Source organism: Lichenostomus cassidix, chromosome 12 (genome assembly GCF_008360975.1).
Source record: "Lichenostomus cassidix isolate B80296 chromosome 12, HeHo_3.0, whole genome shotgun sequence".
Classification (NCBI taxonomy): domain Eukaryota; kingdom Metazoa; phylum Chordata; class Aves; order Passeriformes; family Meliphagidae; genus Lichenostomus; species Lichenostomus cassidix.
This window is the reverse complement of record NC_139493.1, coordinates 16,562,458-16,580,267: the sequence shown is the minus strand read 5'-3', so window position 1 is coordinate 16,580,267 and position 17,810 is coordinate 16,562,458. Positions and strand designations below refer to the sequence as shown.

General features: G+C 63.9%; 3 protein-coding genes across 15 annotated transcripts; 1 reads left to right on the top strand and 2 right to left on the bottom strand.

Moving 5' to 3' along the window:
• Nucleotides 1–247: 247 nt before the first annotated feature.
• Nucleotides 248–6,905, bottom strand: CDHR4 (cadherin related family member 4). 7 transcript variants are annotated; one of them, XM_085072962.1, is made up of 20 exons: nucleotides 6,261–6,905; nucleotides 5,845–5,865; nucleotides 5,514–5,625; nucleotides 5,279–5,441; nucleotides 5,117–5,199; nucleotides 4,905–5,000; nucleotides 4,358–4,803; nucleotides 4,149–4,285; nucleotides 3,909–4,074; nucleotides 3,670–3,820; nucleotides 3,274–3,376; nucleotides 2,889–3,104; nucleotides 2,669–2,808; nucleotides 2,441–2,588; nucleotides 2,165–2,367; nucleotides 1,946–2,085; nucleotides 1,832–1,867; nucleotides 767–833; nucleotides 637–667; nucleotides 248–497 (listed from the first exon to the last, which is right to left on the bottom strand). In XM_085072962.1, exons 1-20 carry the CDS (start codon nucleotides 6,635–6,637, stop codon nucleotides 442–444), a joined length of 2,892 nt encoding a protein of 963 aa, XP_084929088.1. In that variant the 5' UTR covers nucleotides 6,638–6,905; the 3' UTR covers nucleotides 248–441. The 7 variants fall into 7 exon arrangements, 6 of the variants coding, with proteins under 6 accessions (XP_084929088.1, XP_084929090.1, XP_084929089.1 ...); XM_085072964.1 differs by having other exon boundaries at nucleotides 4,358–4,461; nucleotides 6,261–6,902; XM_085072963.1 differs by having other exon boundaries at nucleotides 5,514–5,710; nucleotides 6,261–6,440.
• A 142-nt stretch (nucleotides 6,906–7,047) lies between these two features.
• Nucleotides 7,048–9,443, top strand: INKA1 (inka box actin regulator 1). The gene is made up of 2 exons (XM_085072993.1): nucleotides 7,048–7,184; nucleotides 8,517–9,443. Exons 1-2 carry the CDS (start codon nucleotides 7,146–7,148, stop codon nucleotides 9,384–9,386), a joined length of 909 nt encoding a protein of 302 aa, XP_084929119.1. The 5' UTR covers nucleotides 7,048–7,145; the 3' UTR covers nucleotides 9,387–9,443.
• Nucleotides 9,222–17,788, bottom strand: UBA7 (ubiquitin like modifier activating enzyme 7). Of its 7 annotated transcripts, none has more exons than XM_085072958.1 (24): nucleotides 17,672–17,788; nucleotides 17,390–17,555; nucleotides 16,533–16,667; nucleotides 16,358–16,464; nucleotides 16,112–16,202; nucleotides 15,858–15,999; nucleotides 15,656–15,753; nucleotides 15,403–15,549; nucleotides 15,163–15,321; nucleotides 14,895–15,002; nucleotides 14,735–14,815; nucleotides 14,507–14,662; nucleotides 14,232–14,397; nucleotides 13,958–14,154; nucleotides 13,666–13,730; nucleotides 13,335–13,509; nucleotides 13,146–13,220; nucleotides 12,603–12,792; nucleotides 12,325–12,434; nucleotides 12,152–12,238; nucleotides 11,887–12,078; nucleotides 10,170–10,271; nucleotides 9,991–10,091; nucleotides 9,222–9,358 (listed from the first exon to the last, which is right to left on the bottom strand). In XM_085072958.1, the coding sequence occupies exons 1-24, from the start codon at nucleotides 17,710–17,712 to the stop codon at nucleotides 9,355–9,357; spliced, it is 2,895 nt and encodes a 964-aa protein (XP_084929084.1). In that variant the 5' UTR covers nucleotides 17,713–17,788; the 3' UTR covers nucleotides 9,222–9,354. The 7 variants fall into 7 exon arrangements, with proteins under 7 accessions (XP_084929084.1, XP_084929087.1, XP_084929081.1 ...); XM_085072961.1 differs by lacking the exon at nucleotides 9,222–9,358 and adding an exon at nucleotides 9,524–9,704 and having other exon boundaries at nucleotides 16,358–16,488; XM_085072955.1 differs by lacking the exon at nucleotides 9,222–9,358 and adding an exon at nucleotides 9,524–9,704.
• Between the last annotated feature and the right edge of the window lie 22 nt (nucleotides 17,789–17,810).

The following is a 17,810-nucleotide window of genomic DNA, read 5'->3' as shown; positions in this document are numbered from 1 at the left end:
ACAACCTCCCTGCAGAGGACTGCCCTGGCTGGGTCACATCCAGAGGCTTCAGAGATGCTTCTGTGACCGAAGCAGACCTGGCCAAAGCCCTCATAATACTTTTTGCAGTGCCGAGCCCGCTGCTGTCCTTGTCCTGGGTCACACCACTCACATCACTGACGAGACGGTGATAATCACCACCACAGCAGGACATCCACCAGTGGCACTGCCCAGCAACGGGACTCCCTAAGGCAATCACAGCAGTGTGTGCAATCTCTAACACCATTTATTAGGTCTGCGCTGGCTGAGGTGGCTCAGAATCCAGCTGCACCCCATGGGCAGCAGGTTTGGCCACAAAGGATGGGTCTCCTTGGGGGACACACCAGGTGTCTGCCGGTGGCCGGTGCTCCACCCAGCACTGCCCACGTAGAGCTGTGGATCACAAGGAGCCCCTCACCAAGTTCAGATCCAGTGCTGAGCCCGAGTCACGCTGTTGAAGAGATAGTCCCTGCCGGTGCCTGAGATGGAGGCAGCACTTAGTCACTGCCCTGTGCACAGCCTGGTGCCCATCTATCCTGTTCCCAGACCCCTCTGCCCTGGGTGACACAGCCCAAGGCTGCTGTTGGGGCTACTGGGGCTGTGGGACTGGGCACTCACGTGGGTCCTGAGCACGGCCATCAAACTGCCCCTGTGTGGAGGAGAGACAGGAGACAGTGCTTGAGGGGCCCAGGGCTTCTCTTGCTGTCCCTACAGACCACCCACCCTTGCTGCCATGGCACACTCTTACAGGGCTGCTGGCATGTGGATGTCCCTGTTCCTTCTTGTCCCTGCTGTGCTCCACCACATCCCAGGAGCTGCAGAAGGCAGAGAGCAAGGGGACGGCATGCTGTCAGTGCTTGGTCTCCAGTCTCAACCCTTAGAGATGCTGCTGGGAGTGAGTGGCCAGCCAGGCTTTGCCCTTCCAGCTGTGCCCAGTTGAGCCCATCATCCACCTACCTGATTGTCCCCTGGCACAGAAGGGGATTGTGGCAAAGCCATGCTCCCCCAAGCACCACCACCTCTCACCAGTGCCTGAGATCACCAAGCAGGTCTGCCACCACATCCGCTTGTTTCCCCATGTGCTGACACACACCACTCTTGTGCTTGGAGGATGCTGTGCTGGGAGAGCTGTAGCTCTGGGTCTCCCTGCTGCCAAAACCACCTGCAGGGGCTGAGCCTGAGTCTTCTCCCTTGCATGGTCACTACAGCCGCAGTTCCACCAAGCACTGTGTCCCCAGCCTCACCAATGACCCTGGATCCGGCTGTGCATCACCTTGGGCAGTTATGCCACTGGAGGTGGCTGTTATACTGCCCGAGGGCTTGCATGACTCCTCCTTGCTGTGCAGACACTTCACACAGGCTGGTCTAGAATCTCCTGAGGCTCTCTCGTCTGTCACCTGTCACCATCATTGATCCTCCGGGGGGCTGAGCAGCTTGCTCACCTCCTCTCTGGGAGCTTTCCCTGACAAATGGGCTCATGTCTGTCCAGCAGAGGCTTCCCAGTGACTTCAGCCCTGGTGTCGGGACCCAGCCTTGCAGCAGGCATCTGCACCAACACTGTGCCATCTCACCCTGTCCACTGCAGAGTTTGTGTCCCAGCCTGGCCGCTGACATTACTGGCCAAATCACTCTCTCTGCTCCCATAGCTCCCATCAGGGCTGTGCCCTTGCCCTGGGCAGAGATGGCTCCCTGGGACAGCAAACCATGGCCAAATGCAGGGTACATTAAACATCCCCCCTGTGCTGTGTCCCCCTGGCTACCTGAAAGGACAGTACAATTGCAAGTACAAGCACCCTGGCCACATAGCACTCACCTCTTGCTCAGGAACAGCTTGCCAGGGCCCCGGTTGCTGTGGAAGGAGCAGAAGGCAGGTGTGAACCCCTAGTCTTGCTCAGTGTTCCATGCCATGCAGCAGGCCGGGGCTCACCTGCATAGCAGGTTCCGGGCCGTGCAGCCCAGGGCGGCCAGCAGCAGGGCACCAGAGATGGTCAGCACTGCCACAAACCAGGCCGGCGGGTGCCACACAGCCTCTGTCCGTGTGACAACCAGTGGCTCCTTCTGCAGCGTCTGTGAGAGCAGTGGGGTGAGGGAGCATGGGAAGTTTGATGGACCCTGGAGCATCACCTGGCCGATGGGCTCTGCTCACCGTGTGTTGGGTGGTGGTGCTGGGTGGCACTGGGATGCTCCAGGGGGTAACGTGCACCACCAGTGCCACCACGGTGCTGCGGTGGCGGGCACCAGAGCCACTCCACACCTCCACCAGTAGGACAAAGGTGCGGGACTCTGCTCCATTATCGGCGAGGTAGACAAGCCTGTTCCCTTCCAGTCGAAAGCGCCCATCCTCGTTGCCTGGATGAAAGGGTCGGCTCAGTGCCACACTATGGCAAGGGCTGGTTTGTGCCGTGGCTTGGCAACTCCTCACCTCCAACAATGGTGTATGTCAGCACGGTACTGTCAAGGCTGCTGCGGCACCCCAGGTGGGTGACAGGCTGGCGGCTGCCTGGGGACCCAGCCGTGATCCGCAGCTCCTGCACCTCAGGGATGCACACTGGCACCTGGTCCAGCACAGCCTGCTGGGAGCAGGGGGAAGCTGTAGGGCACCCACAGTGCTTGCACCCACCACAGCTCACAGAACAGGCTGCCCTTGCACCTGCAGGCGAACGGACACGTTACACCAGCAGCTCTGCCTGTTCCTTAGGTCCAGGTCATTGTGGGTGTCCGTCAGCCGCACCAGCAGCCTGTAGCTCTTCTGCTGCTGGGAGTCCAGGGGTCCCACCACACGGATCTCACCTGTGGGGCAGCACGAGCTGCTGGGAACCAGCAGGTGCCATGGGGTGTGGCACAGGCTGGAGAAGGGACTGGATGCTCACCAGTGTGCCTGTCGATGGAGAAGGGCTGTGCAGGGCCAGACCCTCCCTCCAGGCTGTACTCAAGGCTGTCTTGTGGGTAGTCGCGATCAGTGCCAGCCACACGCCCCACGATGCTTCCGAAAGCTGCTGTCTCTGGCACGGTGAAGGTGGCACCGTTGGGGCACACTGGTCTGAATTCATTGACAGGTGTCACCGTCACAAGCACAGGCACACGGGCTGTGTGGCACACAATAGCTCAGCCATACTGGCACCACCCCACAGCCCGTGCCAGGCTGGGTGACATGGGAACATATCTGGGGCAGCAAGGGAGGAATGTTTCCTCTGTGATCTGCTGATTTTGGGATTGGAAAAGGGCTTTTCCCATCCCAGGGACATGGGCACTCACTGCTCTGTAGGGGCTTCCCTCCCACTGTCACCACAATGGTGGCCGTGAACTGGAAGCCCAGAGCAGCCACAGCCTCCGAGTCATAGTCCAGGGTGGTGTTGACCTGTTAAGCCAGGAGAGGAGTGTCAGGCAGAACTGAGGTGCTCAGCAAAGCTAAGATGCCCTGCAAAGGCAGAGTATCCCGCGAAGCCAGTGTGTCCCAAAAGGCTGTGATGCCAGGGGAGCAGGAGGGAGCCAGGGAGGAGAACAAGCAGGCCTTGGGGAGCAGGAAGCCCTGAAGAGCCCTCACCCAGAACCTGGCATGACAGCACATGTCACAGGGTCCCACTTGTCCCACTGGGCTCCCCAGGGTCTGGACTTGCTATCCACCTGGGCACTGCCCATGGCCTTGCTCACCTTCAGCTGTGGCCCCTCCATGCAGAAGCGGGAGAGGGAGGAGGGAGGTCCCTCGAGAGCATAGTGCAGACACCCATCAGTGCTGGTGGAGTCAGTGCACCTCAGTGTCACCAAGGTGTCACCGGGGGACACCGTCTCATGCACCTGGGACCTGCGGCAGGGAAGCCAGCAGCTCAGCCTCTGCCCCATGTCCCGGGTGCAGCAGAGTCCCATGCACCCCACTCTCCCCTGAACCATACACAATGATGGCTGGGACACATCTTGGTGCCCGATGGTCTGTCCCCTGCACGGTGATGTTGACTGTGATGGTGGCGTGGTCATCGGGGTGCAGTGCATTGTAAGCCCGGATGAGGAGGTGGGCACGGATCAGCTCCAGCCGGCGGGTGCTGCGGATCTCACCTGTCACTGCAGGAGGAGGCATGGCCTTGCACTGGGCACAGGGACAGGGTGTCTGTGGGGACCCCTGACATACTGCTCACCCTCATCGATGGTGAAGAGTGCAGGTGCCACAGGAGCGAGGATGGCATAGTGGACATTATCACCTCTGGCATGGACCTGTGTGACCACCTCCCAGGGGCCAATGCCTTCTGTCACCATCACAGCCTGGTGTGGCTCGCTGCATGCAAGGTGGGCAATGTGGCATGGCCTGGTGCCACCAGCACCCTTCACCTGGCCCAACCCCACTCACGGGAAGATGACACGGGGACGGCGTGACGGCAGCACCTTCACCCTTACAGCCCTGCTGCAGTTGTGCCCATGACGATCCATCACCTCAATCTCCAACCTGAATATCTGTGGGACAGCACCAGAGCAGCTGTGGGACAGCCCCAAGTGGAAACAACAACGGGGATGGGACAGGGATAGGGATGAGAATAGTAATAGAGACAGGGACAGGAATAGCAATGGGATGGGAACAAGGACAGAGACAAAGGAGAGGGGGCAAGGGATGAGAATGGGCCTTGGAGTAGGAACAGAGGTGAAAAGTGGGGTGGAGATGGAGATGAGTATGAGCTGGAGACTAGAATGGGCAGGAATAGAGATTGGGATAGGGATGAGGATAGGGACAGGACTTGAGATGCAGAAGGGGATACGGACAGGGCTGGAGCACTCCAGGGTCCAGGGGGAGACAGGAGCCTAATGGAAAGAGAAGGATGTGGAGTGGCAGTGCCAGTGAGGCACTAAGCCCCAGTGGACTGGGAGGTGGCTGCCACCAGCCAGGGGCTGCTAGTGCCCACCTGGGTGTCCTTGCTGGGGTCAAAACCATTGTCAGGTGCCAGCACCAACCCCTGGCGGGTGAGCGTGAGCGGTGTGTTGTGGTTTCGGAGCCTGAACTGCAGAGAGAAGGGTGATGGGAAACCCTGACCCACTCCTCCACAGCCGGGCTTCTGCTGTCCCCAAGGCTGCGCCCTTCTGTGGGGGTGTGGGCCCCTGGGGAGCTGCCACTCACCGTCAGCCCACCAAACTGTGGCAGCACTGCATACAGGCGTGTCCGGGGCGCCACATCTACAGGAACCTGCACCACATCACCCTCTGGAGCACAACACGGCTGTGGGAGCTTGGTGCTGGCTGGCACCCACTGCCCCCACTCTCCTGTGCCCCTGGCTCCTACCTGCGCTGGCAAGGGGGATGTCACAGTGCAGTACCTGCCCTGCTGTCACCCGGACAAAGAGCCACTCTTCCACCTCGTCCTCACCAGGACAAGCAGCACGCAGGATCAGTGGGTACAGGGGCACCTGGCGGGCATCGAGCTCTGCACCAGCACGCAGTGTCACCTGCCATGGGGGACATATCACTCAGCAGGGTGCCTGCGGGCTCCTGCCCTACTCCCTGCTCCTCAGCCGCACCTCTGCCCGGAACATGGTGGCATCCGTGGGGTCAGAACTGATGGCGATGGGGTTGAAGGGGTGGTTGGGCTCAGTGCTGTCCAGGGTGACATTGGGGCTTCTACTTGAGTTGCTGCAGGACACGGTCACCTCGGCCACAGGGGTGCCTGGCACTGTGTCCTCACTCAGGGTCACCACATGTTGAAAGTCAGGCAGGACTGGTGGGAGACCCCAGGGACCACTGATGGCTCATCCAGCTGTGCTTATGGAGCTCTGCTCCCGCACCTAAGCACCCATGCAGGCACAGGTCTTCCTGTCAGGCACAGCAGGGCCCAGGGCATCATACTCTTACCTGTTGCTCTGATGAAAGTCCCTGCAAGGAGGAGAGTGTCACCTCAGCCTGCCAGGCGTGCCCCAGTAATTCCCCTGGGGGACCCCAGAATTCCCTCTGTGATGCTCTGAAGAAGTCCCAGTGGTGGGACAGTGGATATGCCACGGTGATGCCCTTAAGATACCCCAGTAACATCCTGGCAATGCTGAAGACTCCCTGAGGACACCCTGGCAATGCCCTGTGGACACTGCAGTGATGCCCTCTCCATGCTTCAACCCAGCCAGGCAGCTGCCAGTCCCTATACCCTTCCTGGCGTCAGCCCCAGGCATGTGAAGGCAACCGAGGAGAGCCTTTCCCCTGTCCCCCTCCTCACGCAGGGTCATCCACCCAGGGTCTGGCAAAGGGGGCCCCTGACACTGTGACCTTGAAGCACCTACCTGGGGCATAGAGGCTGAGGAGGAGGAAGGTGAGGTGTCCGTGCATGCCCATGGCTCGCTGGGTGTTTGGGACAAGCTGCAGCCGGTTGCCAGGGGTGCTGGGCACCACCCTGGCCTGGCGTCACGTCGTCCATCCCCACCCGTGGTGACCGGGCAGGGGAGGGACAAGGCACGGCGGCAGTGCCCCCAGCTCTGCACGCCGCCGCTCCCAGCCCCTCGCCACTCGCAGCTCCGTGGGGTTTGGCTGCCACCCCACGCTGCCTCACCACGCGGCACGCTCGGGAACCGGGAAAATTAGCTGGGAGGTAATTTTTGGCCGTGTTCTCGTTCATTTGCAAACCAGCGCCGCTTCTCCCGGGATCCCCATTAATAGCCATTACGCTCTATTAGTTCCCAATTAACGGGCGCTGCGGCCAGGGTCACTCTTCCCTTCCCTCCTCCAGCGCACAGCCCGGCTCTGGCAGCCCGGTGGCGGGGGGTGCCGGCGGCGGGTGCCTCCACGGGGCCCCTGTACTGGGGCTGTCCTGCTTCCCGCCGGGGCATACCGGGCCCCGGGACCCCGCGGGGCTGCGGTGCTGCCGGCGGGACACGGATCCCGCCTGGCCCGGCGGTGCCCGGCTGGTGCCCGGCGCGGGGCCCTGGGGCGGCAGGGAGGGGTCCGTGGGCGGGGCGGGGCCCCGGGGCGGCGGTGCCGGTGCCGGTGCGGGCCGGGCTCACGTTACGGCGGCCCCATTGGCCGGGTCGGGGCGGGGCGGGGCCGCCGGGCAGGGCCGGGAGGCGGCAGGCACGGCCGGGCGCTCTGTCCGCTGTTGCTGCTGCTGCTGCTCCGCCACCGGCGGCACTGGGAGCGGGGCCGGGAGCGGCTCCGGGGGAGCAGGACCGGGCATGCACAACGCCCGCCCGGACGAGCTCGGCGCCGACCGGGTGAGTGCCGCCACGGGCACGGGGAGGGAATGGGACAGAACGGGACGGGATGGGACCACCGTGCCCGCGCCCCGCCGCCCCGACAGTGCCGTGACGTCCGGGCGCTGTCGGTGACATCAGTGCCGTGACATTACACGCGAGGCCAAGGAGGTGCGGGGGACTTGGGTGCCCGGTGGGGACATTGGAGGTTTGGGGGCACGGGTGGCCAGCGGCCACAGTGTCCAGCTGTCAAGGGGTAAGCTGCACCGTCCCCCCGGAGCTGCCGCCCAGCCACCCACCTGGGCTGCCCCGAGGGACGGCGATGACAGGGTGGCCCTTCGGCTCTCCTGGGCCTGCCACATGCTTACCTAGCACCCTACAACCGGCTGCCCCAGTGTTCCCGGCCAGCGGCGGGACTGGGCGGCTCGGAGTGGTGGCACATTGCCACTCGGGCTGGATGAGAGGGTCCCAGCCACCGGGGAGGGCAACAGGGACTGGGCCGGGGACGTGGACAGGGACAAGGACAATCCTGCCAGCGGCTCTGTCAGGGCCAGCCAGAGGGGAGAGAATTATCAGTCCTGGAAGCAATCCCTCCTGCACACTCAGCTTCCCGCGACTCCAGCGCAGAAAGGAAAGCGGACGTAACACCCTGCTTTTGGGTTCAGACAATAGAAATTCAAGAGCGAGGAGCGGCCCGGCTGCGGGAGCCAGGAGTCCCTTCCAGCGCCCGCCCGGCCATGCTCCGTTCAGCCCTGGCTGCCTTGGCCCTCTGTACTCCCCGGCGTTTGGGGGGCCCGGGCCTTGGGCGCAGGCCTGGCTGCACCCTGACGTCACCTGGGGTGTCCCCAGCTGGAGGGCACGGGGTGGGTGGGTGGCCCTGCCAACGCACGGGGGGAGAGCCCCACCCCAGCACCCGCGGGTGCCCTGGGGCTGCCGCTGGCCCCGTGCCACCCAGTGGGACTCTGCCGGAGGGGTCTCCCGGTTGCCTCCCCACCGGAACGGGAGCACTCGAGGGGCTGTCGGGGGGGCAGTGGGGCGCCCGCTCCTACGTGCCGTGGCCCTCTGTCATTTCCCGCAGGCACGGCCGGGGCTGGGTGCCTGCTTGCTCACCCGACAAGCCGCTGCACGCCGGCCGGCTCCGTGCAGGAGCCGCAGGAAAGCGGGGCCCGGGGCTGCAGGCAAGCCGGGACCTGAGCCCCGCTCTCCGCACCCTGCTGCACGCCCATTGCGCCAGCGAAGCCCCCACCGAGCCGGGGCGGGGAGGCGCGGGGTGCCGGGGAGGGTGGGACGGGGGATCGCGGTGCTGGCGGGGGGCAGTGGGGACAACCGTGCTGACGTGCCCTTTCCCTCCAGTGGTGCCGGCGCGACGCAGGGCCGACGCCGCGGGCGCACATGCACGGCACACGGCAGGCGCCGCACCACCCCGGAAGGGCTCCCGGGCCGGCCCCCCGTGCCCCGCGCCCCGGCTCTGCGGCGGACTCGGCCTGCAGCCTGGACCCAGGTGGCGAGGAAGAGGAGGGGGGAGGCCCGGCCGCTCGCTCCCCCCCGGCCAGCGAGCGCAGCCTGGAGTTCGACTCGGGGTACTCGGAGGCGTCGGGGGGCACGTGGAGGGAAGAGGAGGTGCCCGTGCGGCGCCGGCATCTGCTGCCCTGCCAGAGGGCACACCGGCTCTCTGCCGGCCCTGCCGCCCCACCGCCCGCCCCCGCCCGCCGTGTCCGCCCCAAATCCACCTCGGACGCCTGCCTGGAGCAGTGGCGGGCGCTGGAGCCCGCCGACACGCAGGACTGGACCGTAGCACTGCTGTCACAGAGCCGGAATCGGCAGCCCCTGGTGCTAGGCGACAACTGCTTCGCCGACCTGGTGGAGAACTGGATGGACTTGCCCGAGGTGGGCGCCGAACCGCGTCGCCGAGCCCCTGCCGAGCCCTCCCGTCGGTTGGCCAAGCCCCCCGCCTTCCTGCTCAGCCTCTCGGGCAACGTACGCCGTAAGCTGGCTAACATGGCCCGGCCCCGGGGGGCCGACGGTGCCCGCCCGGGGGGCCGCGATGGCACCAAGCGTTTCTCCTGTCCGCTGGGGCTGGGGGGACAGCCCAAGGGCGCCTGTTTCCATCAGTCTCACAGCAACATCGCCCAGCTGGCCACGGACTTCCACCGCTTCACTGCCCTGATGAACAGCCGCAGCCGCCAGCCCATCATCTGCAACGACGTTATCGGCTACATTTAGCCCTGCTGCTGCCGCCTGCACCCCCACCCTGTAAATAAACCCCCGTTTTGTACGGTCTGGGCCCAGCAGAGTTTATCAAAGGGGGTTCCTACACCCCATCTCTGGGCAGGGGCAAGCAGGGAGTTTTTGCAACGAGGGCCAATGCAGCCTGCAGCTTTTATTGCATGGGGCAGAAGGTGCCGGCCCCTTGCTCAGGGTAGGTAGCACAGGAGAGGGGGACGGTTATCTTCAGCCTCAGCATCCTCTCCTTCGCATGTATACAGCAACTCCAGGTACTGCTGCTGCAGCATCCCCCCATCCTCCAAGTTCTCCGATAACCTGTAGCAGGGAAAGGGGGTTTTTGGGGCACTGGCTTGTCCCCCAAGGCTGGCTGGGTGCCCTGGGGTTGCCTTGGGCCCCTCAGGGGTGTCCGGCCAGGCTGGTGGGATGCAGGGGCCGACAGCAGGGGCCGGGCAGGGGTCCTGCCACGGGAAGTGCTGCCGGCAGGATGTTTATCCAGCAGCTGGCTGGGAGCTGCACTGCAGCTGGAGTGGCTCAGGATTGAGGCAGTGGGGGCTGGAAGCCCCCCCCGGGGCAGGATTGGGCCCTGGAGCCAGAGACCTACCTCTGCGCCTGCTGCCGGGCCCGTGTCTCTTCATCTGCCTTGCTGTCATAGAGCACGGTGTCACCACACAGGAGCATGGTCACAGTCCAGCCGTGTGTCTTCTGCAAGAGATGGGTGTCAGGATCTGGCCCTGCATCCCCCAGAGTGACCTGGCTGATTGCTGCCAGTGCTAGGCTCACCTGCAGCCAGTCCAGCAGCTCCTGCACTGTCATTGCCTGCCCATCTGCGCTGACTGCCCGCATCTCCAGCCGGTCCCAGCAGCTCCACTTCTGCCCACCATACTGCCAGGGGGTAGCAGCCAGCACTGGCACCCCATATCCTGGTTGCCCAGCCCCATGGGGCAGGGACTGGTGCAGCACAAGGACTGGGGGACATCAGGGCAGGCAAAGGGACCAGCCAGAGGGCAGGGTGATGGGGACACCATGGTGATCTAGGGGCAGTGCACGACACAGCTGTCCCCTCAGCACTGCTGGGGTCCACTTCAGGGGTCAGTGTCAGTGTGGGGCTGGCACTGCCCCTAGCCCCAGGCCAGGACAGGCACACAAAAGGCCATTGAAGTGCTGCCCAGCCCCACACAATCACCTCTTCTCATGCCTGCGGCCCCACGACCCCTGCTCCGGCCCAAGGAGGCCAGCATGGCGCCAAGCCCGGGGCCGAGTGCCGGACACAGCCCCGCACCGTCTGGCAGGGCTACCCGGCCATCTGCCCTCGCCGCAGGCAGCACCAGCACTGCCCGCCTGGCCCTGGCCCCACTCGGGAGGGGTGTTCACACCTGGTCACTCTCCCTTCTGCTTTCTGCTGCCTTTTCACCTCCGCCTTCTGCTGCCTGCACTTATCCCACTGGGGGAGAGAAGGGCTTAACTCCATCCTCACCAGGCCGGCAACTGCCCTGCACAGAGGGAATGCCATGGCCTGGCCCTGCACCACCAAAGTGCACCCCTCTGGCCCTGGGAAGCATATCCCTCTGGACAAGACTGGCCTCCAATGCGCACTCCCCAGGTCCCTGTGGGGACATAGGTCACGCCAATCAGACCTTGGGGATGTGTTCCCACCATAGCCAAGCAGCTGGGTGTGAAATGTCACGCCAGGTGTCCTCGCCCTGGGACATGGAGGTGCTCGGTGCTGCTGTGGGCACCTGAGGGTATGGTCAGACCCAGCAGCATCCTCCATCCAGGGTTGGTGCCAACCCAGGGGCACTACAGCCAAGATGGCACAGGGCATGGGGCTCGAGGAGGCCGTGGGGCAGCCATCAGCCCGAAGTGGTGCTGGAGCCGGCACAAGGCGGTGGAGTCGCCTCCCTCCCCCTCTTCCTGCCCCCGGCCCTGGGCCCCCCGGGCCAATCTGGTTCCAATCGGCGCTTCCTGCCGTGCCGGAAGGGCTGCCTTGCACGCCATAAACCCCCAGACAAAGGGGCCTCTATAGCCCAGACGGTCTCAATCTGGGCCTGCCCCCGCCCCCGCTCTCCCTCCCTGGTTCCCCACCGCCGGGACCCCCGGCCCCGCTCCCCCGGGCAGCCCTTCCCGGCCCGGTGCCAGCTGCTCTCTGGCTGCCGCAGCTGGTTTCCATAAGCCAGATGTGTGTGGCTGCAGCAGCCTCCCGCCCCTGGCTGTGGGGCTCAGTGTGGGGCCCGCCATGGGGCACCCCAGAGCATCACGGTTGGGCCTGAAGCTGGGCAAGTGGGACAGTGGCAGCACCTCAGTGCTGGGGGGTAGCCAGGGAAGGAGCTGGTTCCTCACTGCCTGGCACCCAGATCCATTTCTGTGGTGGTATGGCCAGGGCTACCCTTGCTGTATGACCACCTCCTTTCTCCTGGGTCCCCCTGACATTGTCCCACAGTGGATGCTACTGGCCCCTGGGTGTCCCCCACCTGCACTGTCCCAAAGAAGAGGGTCCTACCAAGTAGGTGGGGGGTGGCAGGGGCTGGACACGGTGCAGCAGGCAGTCGGACAGGCTGATGTCACTGTTGCGGTAGCAGCTGAGGTCCTGGCACCCCCACACCAGCTTGTAGACCTCCAGGCACGCCAGCCCGGCCACGGCTGCCGTAGTGGTGATGATGGCGGGCACAATCCGCCCGGAAATCCGCTTGCTCTGAGAACAGGAGAAGCATCACCAGCTGTCCTACACAGGACAGACTCCTGACCCCACAGGCTGCCCCTCTCACCGTCAGCCGGTTGGCAGGGGGGATGCCATAGTTCTCTGCACGCAGGTTGGATGCTGCAGTGATAAAGTCTATGTGGATATCGTTGTCCTGTAGGGAATAGTGTGGGGACATTTGCATCCCATAGGCACATCAAAGTCCTAAGCTGAGCAGGGCCACCTGCCTGGCTCTGGTACCTTGTCAAAGTGGATGGGCTCCATCAGGGGTGCTTGTGCCTCCTCACCCCCCAGCAGCTCCTGTCTCCACCGTGCCAGCTCCTCGGTTAGCTTTGTCAGCTGCCTGCGATCTGGGGGCACAGGCAGCCCTGGGCTGATATCCCTGCACTGCAGCACTGCAGGGATGCCCCCACTTTGGTCTGGGTTCTCCTGGGTGCTGGAGCAGGGACGAGATGCCACAGCCACACCACCACCAGGCTAGATCTGGGAACACGCCTGGAAACCTCAGGGAACCTCACCTGTGGGAACCTGTGCCTCCTCTGTGGGATCCTCTGTGAGGGGGATCTGGTGCCCTTCCTGGGGTGCAAAGGGTGGCAGGACCACACTGCGCAGGATGGCCTGGATGGTCACCCGGTCTCTGCATGGTGGCACCCTGTGTGCTTGGGCAAAGAGGTCGGCAGCGGCCAGAACATAGTCCAGGTGGGTGTCCTGTGAGGCACAATGGGGGTGGCCATGGGGTGCCTTGCTGGGGTGGTCCCACACAGCCAAGGGCTATCAGCACTGCCCCGAGCTGGTAGAACTGCCTGGCTTTGCCCCAAAGTGGAGCTGGAGGACACTCTCCTCCTCCTCTGGCTGCAGAGCACATGCATGCTGCGCCCAGCAGTGCCCTCACTGGCTGGGGGACAGGGACAGACCCAGCCCAGGACCTGGCAGCCCTGCACAGGCTGTGGCAGATGAAGCACAACTACAATTCAGTATTCCCTGTTCCCCCAGCAAAGGCTTGGCTCTCTCTGTGCCCATACCATTCCCATGTGGGACCCCCCAGCTCTCCCTGCACTCACATTGTCAGGGTTGAATGTCAGTGGATGGGGACAGCTCCTGTCCCCTGCCCAGAAGGGGACACCCGGGCTGGTTTCCTGGCACAGGGAGAGAAGAGTCAGGCCCAAGGATGTGTGCCCCTGACTTCAGCGAGGTGGTTGGTGGAGGGAAGGGGGTGCAGGGGGTGCCCACCCCATGGGGAGTGGGCTCACATGCTCCGGAGGGTAGATGTGCAGCAGCTGGAGGATGGCATCATGGTAGCAGCTCTGCCAGTGCTGGCGAGCCCAGAGCACACAGTCCTGCCAGTTCTGCGGCTGCTCCCGCAAGCTGTCCTGTACCTGCTCCAGGACCTTCCCCGATGGCAGCTGCTCCAGGAAAGCTGGGTCCCTGCAAAACCAGGCACTGCTGATGCTGGCCTGAGAGCAATCCTGTGAGACACCTGGCTGGGATGTGGCAGTCTGGCACCCTCTCCCCATTCCCCGCAGTGCTCTGACAGAGCTGGAAGCTCCTCTCCCAGCGTCACTGCCCCCAAAGCCTACTCACTCGATGAACTGGTTGACTTGCTCTGCAGGCAGCCGGAAAAGCCCCTCAAACTCATCACGGGCCCACTGCGGAGGGGGAACTGGTGCTGAGCACTAGAACCTCCCCCTTATGCCCCCAAGCCCAGGGGGAGGGGGAGGCTCTGGCAGGGCCAGCAGCAGCAATCAGACTGCCAGCAGGAAGCAGCTGGGGCCGTATCCTGCCTGTGGCCCACCACTGGAGGGGAAATGGGGAAGGAAGACAAAGGTCCCGTTGCGTCCTCACTGGCTGATGTGGCCAGGGCCGCTCAGCTTACCTGCAGTGTGTGCTGGATGGTGCGGGGGAAGTACCGCAGGGTGCAGAGGTGGAAGGTGCCATCCCTGGGGGTGCTGGCTGGCACCAGAGGCTTGGTCAGGAAAGGTACCATGGGCAGCACGTTCCCCTGCATCCCCTCTGTGCCTGAGTCCAGCAGCGGTGTGCGGCAGCGGAAACAGCGGCTCTCCAAATAGGCACCTGAAGGGAGCCAGGGGTGCTGAGGACCCAGGGAGCATGTCCAGGGGCTTGGCCCCTTTGCCCTTCGTGGCACTCACAGGCCTCTAATGTGTCCAGAGCACTGGCAACACCGTCCAGGTGCCGGAAGAAGTTGTCCCCATAGAGCATCTCAGTGGCAGGTCCCACCTGGTTCTGGTGAGCTGTCACTCTGACATCAGGGTTCATGCGCTGCACAGCTGCTGCGGCCACCACCGACTTTGGCTCCTGCCAGGGCAGAGAGCAGGTGGGCAGCACTCCCTCAGCCCTGGGGAGCCCCCAGGACAGCCAAGATGCCCTTTGGGGGGAGCTCAGCCCATGCCTCACACTGCCTCACCGATATATCTGCTGAGCGGTAAAGAAGCTGCCGATGGAGATTGGAGAGGGCAACAGTGTCCATGTCGGTGACGATGAGTTCCCCATCTGGCCCTGCCGCCAGCCCCATCATGGCAAAGTTTTTCAGCAGCTCGCAGCCAATGGCACCAGCTCCCACCTGCCAGGGCAGAGTCACTGCAGCTCTCCGCTTGCTGGTCGGATGCCCTGCAACCTCCCTCTGCCCACTCACCACCAGGTACTTCTGGTGGCCCAGCTTCTCCTGGAAATTGGCCCCGAAAATGGCAATCTGGCCATCGTAGCGAGAGCCTCTCTGCCGAGAGAAGGAGCTGTGTAAGCACAGCAGCCACGGCACCCCAGGTAGCCGGGAAAGGCTGTATACAGGGTCTCACCGGGGCACAGTCCATCTCTGTCAGCTGCGCAGCCCCTGCCAGCGCCAGGCACTCCAGGGCGTCGAAGTACAGCCACTGGTCCAGGGGCAGGAACTTCCTAGTGATGGCCTGGGGCGAACAGCCCGTCAGCTGGTGGCCAGCGGGTTGTTCCCCAGTACGGCACCCCAGCCCTGCTGCCGGACCCGGCGTCCCCAAGCAGGCAGCAAGTGCCCTCTCGTGGTCATCATGCCACCGACAGCCATGGCCAGCGGGACGCCGCCCCGCTCACCTTCAGCACCTCCTGTGCCGCCAGCGCCCCGACGACGGCGGCAACGGGGCACAGGTCCCCAGCGCTCACACTGGCAAAGGCACGTATGAGGTCCTCATCCAGGGGACCCCGCTGTGCTCCCAGGCTCCGCGCCAGCTCAAGCACCTGCTCGGCATCCTCCTGCAGGCAGAAGGGAGAGGGCAGCCTCCAGCAGGGTGGTAGGGGTCAGCAGGGCCAGGCAGGGGAAGGATAGGGACTCACCAGCACTCTGGGCCGGGGCAGGCGGCCCTGCTCCCTGCGGAAAGCGTGAAGGGCCTGGAAGGCAGCGTGCAGGCTGCGGCTGCATGGCAGTTCCTCGGGACTTGTTGTCCAGATTTTGGGCTCCTCCAGTGCCTGGCGCAGGGGCTCCTGCCAGCACAGCACCAGGGATTGGGTAAGTGCTTCCCTGGGGTCCGGCATGACACAGCAGTGCCCTGGCCCGGGTGGCAGCACCATGAGGCTGAGGGGGATTTACATGGGAATGCTCCTGGGGCTGTTTCACTTGCAAAACCAGGCCCCCACAGCGGTAGGGCGCAAAGGAGCTGGTGTCACCAATCTCCAGCCTGAAGCCATCTGGGGACAAAAGCAGCAGGGATGTCACATCATGGTAACCACCAAGGACCCAGTGAGTTCCTCAACCCTTAGCTAGGGAAGCTGGGATGCACCAGAGGTCTCACCCAGCACTTGCACAGGGATGGGCTCCTGGCCATTCAGCTCTGTCATCCCCTGCACACCAGAAAATGTCACCAGGTCACCATCATGGAAGAAGCGGCCATGGCTGTCTTCTGGCCCCATGCATGTCACCACTCCTGGGTTGCCCTGAGGAGGGGAAGGCTATATGAGAGTGGGGCACTGGACTAGGGTGGCATAGAGCCAGTGGAGGAGGCCACAACATTTTGGGGGACCCTGCAGGGGCTGTCCTCCCTTCTACCTGGGAGATGTGCTGCACAGCAGCACACACTGGATCCCCTTCTGCTTGGTCATCAATGACAAAGCGCTCCCCGAAGTCACAGAACAGCTGCCTGGAGAGGACCAATGGGTTTTGCCAGAGGAGGTGCCCCACCAAGCCGCCCCAGCACTGCCAGGTTCTGCCTGGGCCAAGCAGCCCTGCCAGCGCAATGGGGACATGACAACAGTGCAAGGCTGGGGGCTCTTGAGACCCCATGAGACCCCTTACCCTGCCAGCCCCTTGGCGTCAGCCACGATGAAGCAGATGCCCCGGGCATGGCAGAAGTCTCCAACGCGGAGCTGCTCCTCCAGTGGGGACTCAGTCAGCACCACCACCTGTGCCAGGTCTGTCAGTGAGCGCTGCCATCCCAGGGGGTCCCCATGGTGCAGGGATGCAGGCTCACCTGGAAGGAGGCAAGGAAGGCCTCCGACAGCTCCCCGGTGTGAGCCTCAACCACCACAAGAGGGTTTAACTCAGCCAGGGCCCGCTGGGATGCCTCAGCACGGTTCTGGCCCAGATCACTCTCCCCCAGGAGGAACTGCAGGGTGGACACATGGTGGGGCACCCCGTGGGTCTGGGGTGCAGCTCACCACTGTGAGGTGCTTCACAGGCCCTGTCTGCACTGGTGAGGGGGCCTCTGCTAAGGACCCTACCTGTCACCATGAAGGGCACCCTGTGCCTTACCAGGACCCCCAACTTGACCTGTTAGTGGGAGCTCCTCACCCCATACCCATACCTGCAAACAGGTATACCCATACCCCAACTGCACCTGCACCCATTACTGTGACCTCCACTCCCATTGGTACCTGGTACCGGGACTGCCACCTGAGTCTGCATCTGTACCATGACCCCTGTCTGTGCCTCTATAAATTATAGGGCCTTCCCATCCATACCTGTACCTGTTACTGGGATTGCCGTCTGTACCGATTATCGGGGATCCCCATCCATACTCGTATCTAGTACTGGCAGCCCCACCTGAGTCTGTACCCATTACCAGGACCTATACACATTATGGAGCCCCTCATCCATACCTGCACCGTGGGACCTGTGCCCATACCCATACTCATTACCGGGACACCCACCCATACCTCCACCTGTTACTGGGACTCCTGCCTGTACCTATTATCAGGATCCCCACCCATATCCGTACTCACTACCGGCATTCTCACTAGTTTCTGTTATGAGATCCTCACCTGTATCTGTTACAGTGAACCCTCACCCGCACCTGTCACCAGCAGCCCCGCCCGGCCCCGCCGGTACCTGATGGGTGCGGTCGGCGGTGCAGGCGACACCGCGGTCGTGCAGGACGACGCGCCCGGTCCCCGCCAGCACCAGAGCCGTCGCCACCTGCGCTCCGGTCCCGCGCAGCCCCGACACCAGCACCACCGCCCCGGGCAGCCGCCCCGCGCCGCCGCCGAGCACGTACCTGCGGGTACGGGCGGGGACCGTCAGCGGGGGCCGGCACCGCTGCCTCGCGCCCCGTCCCCACCCCTATTCCGCTCCTGTGCCGCTCCCGTCCACGGTGCAGGTCCCCGCACGCACAGCTGCCGCGAGTACCGCGACTCCTCTGCGCTTCCCGCCATGACAGCTCCGCCCACCGACTGACCCTCCGCCCCGCCCGGGGAGGAGCCATTCCCGCAAGGCCACGGCCCTGACGGCGCAGCCCGAGACCGCGCAGCCA

Excerpts from the sequence above, each read along its gene's own strand:
- UBA7 (XM_085072961.1), bottom strand. The coding sequence starts at position 17,712 with ATGGCGGGAAGCGCAGAGGAGTCGCGGTACTCGCGGCAGCT. Across the intron at positions 12,793-13,145 it reads TGACATTCAACCCTGACAAT|GACACCCACCTGGACTATGT; the intron begins GTGAGTGCAGGG and ends TGTGCCTCACAG. Across the intron at positions 10,092-10,169 it reads AGCTGCTGGACTGGCTGCAG|AAGACACACGGCTGGACTGT; the intron begins GTGAGCCTAGCA and ends CATCTCTTGCAG.
- CDHR4 (XM_085072962.1), bottom strand. The coding sequence starts at position 6,637 with ATGGCTATTAATGGGGATCCCGGGAGAAGCGGCGCTGGTTTGCAAATG. Across the intron at positions 5,200-5,278 it reads CATCCCCCTTGCCAGCGCAG|AGGGTGATGTGGTGCAGGTT; the intron begins GTAGGAGCCAGG and ends GTTGTGCTCCAG. Across the intron at positions 2,368-2,440 it reads GACATACACCATTGTTGGAG|GCAACGAGGATGGGCGCTTT; the intron begins GTGAGGAGTTGC and ends CCTTTCATCCAG.
- INKA1 (XM_085072993.1), top strand. The coding sequence starts at position 7,146 with ATGCACAACGCCCGCCCGGACGAGCTCGGCGCCGACCGG. Across the intron at positions 7,185-8,516 it reads ACGAGCTCGGCGCCGACCGG|TGGTGCCGGCGCGACGCAGG; the intron begins GTGAGTGCCGCC and ends CTTTCCCTCCAG.